Raw genomic sequence first — 8,559 nt, forward strand, 5'->3', positions numbered from 1 at the left:
CCAGTGGCCCCCAATCTCTTGGGCACCAGGGACTGATTCTGTGGAGAGAGATTTTTCTGCGGACTGGAGGAGGCATGGTTTTGCATGCTGTCTGCATCCCACGATGGGGCTTCGCTATTTGCACGTATCAGTTTCTGGCATGCCACGGCCCAGTACTGGTCCAGACACAGGGGGTTGGGGACCCTTGCTGTAATTTGTAGAGATTTATAGAGTAAAACCTTCTCCAGGATTAAAAACAATACATAAAAAAGCAAAAGAAAGAAAAGTATGTGTCAGGATTCCAAGTAATAGTACCATAGAAAGCAGAAGTCCGAGGTTGGCAGATTCATCAAAGAACAGTTTTCTTGGAGATATCATATTGGCACAATCTGGGAAACACTGACTCTAAAAGTTCTCATGGTTTTCATTAATTAAAAAGTGAAAGTCCCCCCCCTTTCCCCAGTCAGTCAGTCACGTTGTCCAATCAAGGTGCTGGCTGGTTGTCTGGTTACTTCACCCCTCCTTCTCCAGCCACCTATTGGAATGTCCTTGGTTCCCACAGGTAACTATTTTGTTTTGGCTGCAAACCCCCCATCTAACTATTCTCCCCCTCCCTATCCCATCTTCATACTGTGGTAACCCTGAAGCCTCCAAAATGGCCCCAGCCAGGTTCGCTTCAGAGTTGACAGTATGACATAATCAACGTGTGACAAAGGAATAAACCAACAGTCCTACATATTATAATAGGCACCCTTGTTATAATTCCCCATCCGAAGCCCATTAGAATAACCAGATCTCAAGGGGGCTTAGTCCTGATGGCTTTCAGCCAGGATTCGAAGGAATTCAAAGCTAATTCTATAAACCCAAGGAAAATTTGATCCCTGTGGGAAAAGCTCAAAAAGTAACTTATGAAATGGCATGAACGGAAGCCGTTTTTAAAAAAAGTAGATCAATCAATCCAGATTTATCTAATAATATTCGAGTTTCAAGAATGACAAATTAATTCATTATTATTTGTTTTGCCAGGAACAGCACAAGTATAATGTGTGGTTATATTTTCAGAAAATACCAGAATCCAATCACTGTCAGTCCTTTGTAAGTACAATGAAAAATTAATAGTATCCATACAGCATTTTAACATCTCCATTAAAAAAGATCCATTTACTAAATACCTAATGGTTTATAGAAATTTTATACCCACCCTCCCATCATAAAGTTTAAGATTCATTCTCATCAAACTCAATTCCTAATTATTTTGATAGCAGTGCAGAAATGTTTTAGCACCACCTTAGTCCCCATATTTCTAAAAATATAGGCAGTCCTCAATTTATGACTACAATTGAGCCTAAAATTCCTGTTGCTAAATGAGACACTTGTAAAGTGAGTTTTGCCCCGTTTTATGACCTTTCTTGCCACAGTCGTTAAATGAATCGATGCAGCTGTTAAGGTAGTAACAGTTGTTAAGTGAATTTGGCTTGATTTTGCTTATCAGGTTACATAAGGTGATCACATGACCATGGGGATGCTGCAACGGTTGTGTGATAAAAGGTCACAAGTCACGTTTTTCAGTGCCGTTGTAACTTTGAACGGTCACTTAATGAACTGTTGTAAGCCAAGGACTAACAGTATACAAGCTTTCTCCAGGAAAGAAGATAGTATTAAATTTCTGTGATGAACATATGTTTCAGCTGAAATGTCACTTACATCAAGTTTTGGGAAATCCATAATTATTTGAGTAAGCCTGTCATGGTAATTTTGTTGAGTATATTTTACTTTTCTCATGTAGAAATGACGGATTCTGTGAATTTGATAATGCTTATGAATGACTGTAGGAGTCTTTCGCTGGGTCTTGGACAATGTTAAATCAATGAAGTCCTGTGAATAAAGAAGAAATAACAACTGATGAAAATGAAGAAGCAGTACAGCTATTATCAACAGTGTCAAAAAAAAAAAATTAACAGCCCCAAAGAGGAGAAATGTGTGTCAATCCTGCCCAATCTCGGAGACAGGAAATGAACCATTACAACAGGTATTGTAAATAATAACTATGAGTTTGATAGATGGATAAATAGATAGATAGATACCGTATTTTTCGGAGTATAAGATGCACCCTTTTCCCCCAAAAAAGAGGGTGAAAATCTGGGTGCCTCTTATGCTCCAAATGTAGCCCTGCCCAGCTTCTCAAATGGAGGTTTCAGAGGCTGAAAAAAGCATCAGAAAGGAAGCTTCAGGAAAGAAGCCCCCAAACCAAGCTTCAGAGGCCTTTTTTCTGAAGCTCTGTTTCGGAGGCTTTCAGAGGCAGGAAAAAAAGTTTTTTTTGAAACAAAGTTTCAGAACTTTCAGAGGCAGAAAAAAAAGCAAGGCACAGAGCTCATAACCAAGGAACCTGTTGCTAAAATTCACCTCTGAGAACAGCTGATTGGGGATATTCCAGGAGGCTGATCCACCTGCCAATCAGCTTTTTTCTTATTTTCCTTCCCAAAAACTCCGAAAAATATGGTAGATATATTTGTTGTTGCTGTTGTTCAGTCACTTAGTCAAGTCTAACACTTCATGACCCCATGGACCATAGCATGCCAACCTCCCCTGTCCTTCTCTATCTCCCAGAATTTGCCCGAATCCATTTTCATTGTGTCAATGACATTAACCATTTCATCCTCTGCCGTCTCCTTCTCCTTTTGCCTTCAATCTTTGCCAACATCAGGGTCTTTTCCAATGACTCCTCCCTTCTCCTTTGGTGGTCAAATTATCTGTCCTTCCAAAGAACAATTAGTTTTGATTTCCTTTAGGACTGACTGATTTGATGTCCTTGCAGTCAAAAGAATTCTAAAGTGTCTTCTCAAATTATACACACGCATACACAGACACACACACACACACTTTAAGATAATTTCTGTCCTTGATTGAAGGAATAAAAATGTCAGTGTTTGACATTATATCAATAATTATATAATATTTTAAAAATTCAACCCAATCCCTTTCCTGTACTTTACAGATTTATTCCTTTATTTTAGAACACATACAATCCATACTTCTACTAACTTCAATGAACTCTTACCAATCAAGTTGTCTTCAGAAACAGATCTGCCAAAATTTGTACCTTTTGAATAGCCTATCATTTCATCCTCCTGCAGTTTATCACCAGTTTCTTCATTTTCCTATTTCAGGAGCAACTGATCTTATTCTACATTTTTTTTTTCATTGTTGTTCTTTCTTGGATTATTTAACACCTCCAAGGGAAATCCTTTGATGATAAAATGAATACAAGTACTCTTTCTGATTTTTCTTCCCCTTCAAATCTGCTACTTGTTTTACAGCAATTTCCATTTTCTCTACAACATGGATGTCAAACTCGCGGCGTCATATTGCCATCACATGATGTATCACATTTTTTCCATTTTGTGGAGCTGGGGTGGGCGTGGCCTGCACATAACGCATCCAGCCCATGGGCTGCCAGTTTGACACCCCTGCTCTATAACAATTTCATCTGCTTTTCCCTTTCCTATGCCTGCTTCATTTAATGCTCTTACTAATGTCTAGATTGTCTCCATGATCTGTCCCTGACCTGGTCTTCCAGTAGTGCAGTGACCCCCAACCTTTTGAGCATCAGGGACCCGTTCTGTGGGGAGAGGTTTTTCCATGGACCAGAGGAGGCATGGTTTTGTATGCTGCCTACATCCCATGGATGGGGCTTCGCTTGTTTGTATGGCCCAGTTCTTGGCATGCCACGGATCGATGCCGGTCCAGAGTAGTCCACTTATCACCTAAATGCCTGAGTCCATCCATCTTGCTACTGGTCAGTCCTCCTCTTCTCTTTCCTCCCACCTTTCATTAGGGCCTTCCCCAGACAGCTAAGTCTTTGCATAATGTGTCTGAAGTAGGATAACTTTATTTTGATCATTTGGCCTCCAGCGAGAACTCTGAGTTGATTTGTCCAGTGATCCACTAATTCGTTTTCTTTGCTGTCCATGGTACTCTCACGAGTCCTTTCCAACACTAAAGCTAAAGGCATCAATACCACTGGTGAAATGTAAAATTTGTTACTACCGGTTCTGTGGGCGTGGCTTGGTGGAGGGGTAATGTGACTGGGTGGGCATGGCCAACTTTTTTTTTACTTTTTTAAAGCATTTTTTTACAACCTATTTGCCTGAATAGGTTATTAAAAAATGCTTTTAAAAGTTTTAAAAAAGGCTCTGACGATCACGCGCCACAGCTGTGATCGTCAGAGCCTTTTTTTTTTACTTTTAAAAGCAGGAAGTAACGACACCTGGGTGGGTGGGCGGAGCCTCACACCGCCATCACTACTGGTTCTCTGAACCACCTGCCACAATTGCTACCGGATCGCCCGACCTGGTCCAAACCGGGAGCATTTCACCCCTGATCAATTGAACTTCTTTGTTTGGCTCAGTTTCCTTGCCTTTCTCCAAAAAACATCTGCTTTTCTTCTTCTTCTTCCCTCTGTCTTTTTCTAAACGCAGGTAGTCTTACGACCACCATTGAGCCCAAAATGTATGTTGCTAAGTGAGATATCTGTTAAGTTAGTTTTACAGTTGTTAATAACACAGTTGTTAAGTGAATCTGATTTCCCCATTCACTTTGGTCATCAGAAGGCTGCAAAAAGTGATCACCTGATCCTGGGACACTGCAACCGTTCATAAACAACCGAGTCAGTTGCCGACTGTCTGAATTTTGATTATATGACCCTGGGGATGCTACAACAGTTGTAAGTGTGAAAAGTGGTCATAAGTCACTTTCTTTCAGTGCCATTCCAACTTTGAACAGTCACTAAATGAACTGTTGTAATTCGAGGACTACCTCTCCCATCTGTACTGAGGGAGGGAGGGAGGGAGGAAAAAGTCAGGCAGGCAGGCAGGCAGGCAGGCAGGCAGGAGGAAGGAGAAGGAAGGAAAGAAGGAAAAGGAGAAGGAAGGAAGAGAAGGAAATGAAGGAAAAGGGGAAGGAAGGAAGGAAGGAAGGAAGGAAGGAAGGAAGGAAGGAAGGAAAAAGAAGGGAGAAAGAAGGAAGGAAAGAAGGAAAAGGAGAAGGAAGGAAGGAAGAGAAGGAAATGAAGGAAAAGGAGAAGGAAGGAAGGAAGGAAGAGGAGAAGAAAGGAAATGAAGGAAAAGCAAGGAGAAGGAAGGAAGGAGAAGAAGAAGGAAGGAAGAAGGAAGGAAAGGAAAAGGAGAAGAAGGAAAGAAGGAAGAAGGAAGGAAGGAAGGAAAGAAGGAAAAGGAGAAGGAAGGAAATGAAGGAAAAGGAAGAAAGGAAGGAAGGAGAGGAAGGAAGGAAAAGAAGGAAAAGGAAAAGGAAGGAAAAGAAGGAAAAGGAAAAGGAAGGAAAAGAAGGATAAGAAGGAAAAGGAGAAGGAAGGAATTTTCTAATTTTCTCCCTCTTTTATAAAAGATTTTTAATTTTTAAATATCTTTTAGTATTTTATACATTCAATTTTAAATTGGTTTTAAAAGTTTGGGGTTTTAAATTTGTCGGGGCCAAAATTATTTAATTTGATTTTATCCTACTTTTAAATTTTGTATGTATGTGTTTTAATGTTTGGCTGTGCACCGCCCTGAGTCCTTCAGGAGTAGGGCGGTATAGAAATCAAATAAAGTAAAGTAAAAAAGTAAAGTAAAGGACAAGAAGGAAGGAAGGAAGAAGGAAGGAAAGAAGGAAAAGGAGAAGGAAGGAAAAGAAGGAAAAGGAAAAGGAAGGAAGAAGGAAGGAAAGAAGGAAAAGGAGAAGGAAGGAAAAGAAGGAAAAGGAAAAGGAAGGAAGAGAAGGATAAGAAGGAAAAGGAGAAGGAAGGAAATGAAGGAAAAGGAAGGAGAAGGAAGGAAGGAGAAGGAAGGAGAAGGAAGGAAGGAAAAGAAGGAAAAGAAGGAAAAGGAAAAGGAAGGAGAAGAAGGAAGGAAGGAAGGAAAGAAGAAAAAGGAGAAAGAAGGAAGGAAAAGGAAGGAAGAAAGGAAAAGAAGGAAAAGAAGGAAAAGAAGGAAAAGGAAAAGGAAGGAGAAGAAGGAAGGAAGGAAGGAAAGAAGAAAAAGGAGAAAGAAGGAAGGAAGGAAGAAGGAAGGAAAAGGAGAAAGAAGGAAGGAAAAGGAAAAGAAGGAAAAGGAAGGAAGGAGATGCTACCGCCTGCAATGCCACCATCGAAGGAAGCCCAGATGCCTGGGGGGAAGGTGGGGGGGTTGGTGGGGCTCATGGGGGCGACTGGATTAAAGACTGGGGGGTGGGGGAGGGGATTGGATTCAATCGGGGCGTCTAAGGAAGCCGCCTTCCCCTTGATCCAAAGCCTTCGCCTCAGAGGGGGACTCGGCGGATCTCCTGCCTGGGGCTTTTGAGCCTCCTGGGTTCCCTTCCAGGAGCGGACAGGACACGTGGGGCCCGCAGCCAGGAGAGCCGGGGCGATCGCCTGCGTCTCCAGGCAACAGGGATCCGGGATCGGGGGAGGGGCGGGGCTTACCTTGGCGGACGGGACCACCATAATCTTCCTGAAGTTGTAGAGCGCCATGGCGGCAGCGCGATCGCCCGGTGCCCGGCCTGGTTCGGAAAGGCGGATGGGCACGGGGCAACGGGACTTCCGGTGAGAGGAGTTCTCGCGAGAGCTGCCACCGGAAGTAGCCCTCCGTGCCACCGATTTCCTCGCTTTTCCTCCTGTCACGTGGCCGAAGAACTTTCAACGTGACGTTCTACCTTCCCCCCCCCTCCCTCCCTCCGGAAAAGCTACGTGTGGGCCCAAATCTAAGCCATAGATAGGCAAAATGTCAATATTGAGAGGGGTTTTTTTGGGGGGGGGAGGAGGCTGTGGCGGGGAGGACAAACATTCCATGATCGCAAATGAATACGCAACCTACGTAACTTCCGTAATTACGGAAATCCATTGATACCGCAGGAAAGCGATTCTTCGTTTTTAGTACGTCTATATGTCTTAGATTTGGTTGTGGGTTTTTTTTTTTAACCACAGAGTGGAAAGCCACTTTCTCGATTGAAAAGATTGTGCGCCACCAAATGGCTCGATGTAGAACTGCAGTTTCTTCTTTCCGCTCCATGACGTTCGAGCCAAGTAATTCGGAAAATAGCTTAATCCGTGTAGTGATTTAAAGCAATCGCTAGATGGCAGCAGACATACAAAAACCCCTGTTAATTCATGATTTCGCCTAGAATAGAATAGAATAGAATAGAATAGAATAGAATAGAATAGAATAGAATAGAATAGAATAGAATAGAATAGAATGGGACTTTGGAGGTCTTCTAGTCCAGCCCCCTGTTCAGGGAGGAAACCCTATACCATTTCAGACAGGTGACTGTCCAGTCTCTTCTTTAAAAACCCCAGTGATGCAACGCCCACGATTTCTCAAGGTCAACTATTCCACTGTTAATTGTCCTCACTGTTAGGAAGTTTCTCCTTAAATCCAGGTTGCTTCTCTCTTTGGTTAGTGTCCAATCATTGTTTCTTGTCCTGCTCTCTGGTGCTTTGGAGAATACTTGACCCCCTCTTCTTTGTGGCAGCCCCTAATGGTCGTCTGTGTGCTTGCTTGCTGTCCAGGTGTGATGTTGAGGTGACCTGCTATATCCTCTCTGTTTTGGATTGGGCACTGGCTAACTTTTAAAGGAGTTCAGGATCTTCCACCCCAACTGACATTCTCCAATTTTTCATCTTGAAGTTTGTAGCAGCCTGTTAAGAAAAGAAGAGCAAATGATCCACAATGTCTCTTTGATTAGTTTCCAACCATTGTTTCTTGTCCTGCCCTCTGGTACTGTTGGAAGAAATATCCTTCTGGGTTCTGCTCCAAGTGGGGAAAAAGACACTGGAAACATGGAGACTGCTTGGAAAGATGGTTTAATGGTGGACAGGGTCACATGGTTTGAGGTCCTGAACAGAAAAAGGGTGAGATGCAGCTAGTCCCCAGGTTTTATGCCCTCTCTGGCTTTGAACTTCCTGGGGCCCCAAAAGAGTATCCTGATTGGTTGTCAGACTCCCAGGGGGTGGGTCTTAGCTAGCCTTGCTGGCTGATGTAATCTTCCCAGGTGCCATGTGGGGATTTCTGTCCTAGATGTCCCATTGTATTAGTTTCTGTTGCTATTGTGTTGCAGATGGGTCCTATTGTCAAAGATTGAGTTTCTTCCTCTGGCCCATTAACAAAGGGGGGGGGAGGCAGGAAGGTGGGAGTTGCTTTGTCTTTAAAACATGTTTCTCCATTTCTCAACCAGGGAAACATAATATTCTGCCTTTTTAATATTTCCTAAAATATTTCATTCTTCCAGAAAAGGGGTGGGTGCTAAATTCCTACATTACTTTGGAGAATAATTTGACCTCTTCTTTGTGGCAGCCCCTCAACATCTTTTTGTAGTGAGGTGACCAAAATTGGTTGCAGTATTCCAGGTGGGGTTTTACTAGGGTTTTATAAAGCGGTACTAATACTAATACTTAAGGGGATACAGTGGCTCAGTGGCTAAGACTCTGAGATTGTCAATCAGAAAGTCGGCAGTTCAGCAGTTTGAATCCCTAGTGCCATGTAACGGGGTGAGCTCCCGTTACTTGTCCCAGCTTCTGCCAACCTAGCAGTTCGAAAGCATATAAAAAAT

At 42.7% G+C, this 8,559-nt stretch overlaps 1 protein-coding gene across 1 annotated transcript in view; it reads right to left on the reverse strand.

Annotated features, from left to right (window-relative positions):
• GTPBP4 (GTP binding protein 4) overlaps nucleotides 1-6,833 on the reverse strand; it is a 29,204-nt gene extending 22,371 nt beyond the window's left edge. The window contains exons 1-2 of the mRNA XM_034402491.2: nucleotides 6,437-6,833; nucleotides 1,684-1,854 (exon numbers count right to left, since the gene is read on the reverse strand). Coding sequence (XP_034258382.1) covers nucleotides 1,684-1,854; nucleotides 6,437-6,484 — 219 coding nt within the window. The 5' untranslated portion in view covers nucleotides 6,485-6,833. The remainder of the gene's footprint in view (nucleotides 1-1,683; nucleotides 1,855-6,436) is intronic.
• Between the last annotated feature and the right edge of the window lie 1,726 nt (nucleotides 6,834-8,559).

Source organism: Pantherophis guttatus, chromosome 4 (genome assembly GCF_059756535.1).
Source record: "Pantherophis guttatus breed Tessera chromosome 4, ASM5975653v1, whole genome shotgun sequence".
NCBI lineage: Eukaryota > Metazoa > Chordata > Lepidosauria > Squamata > Colubridae > Pantherophis > Pantherophis guttatus.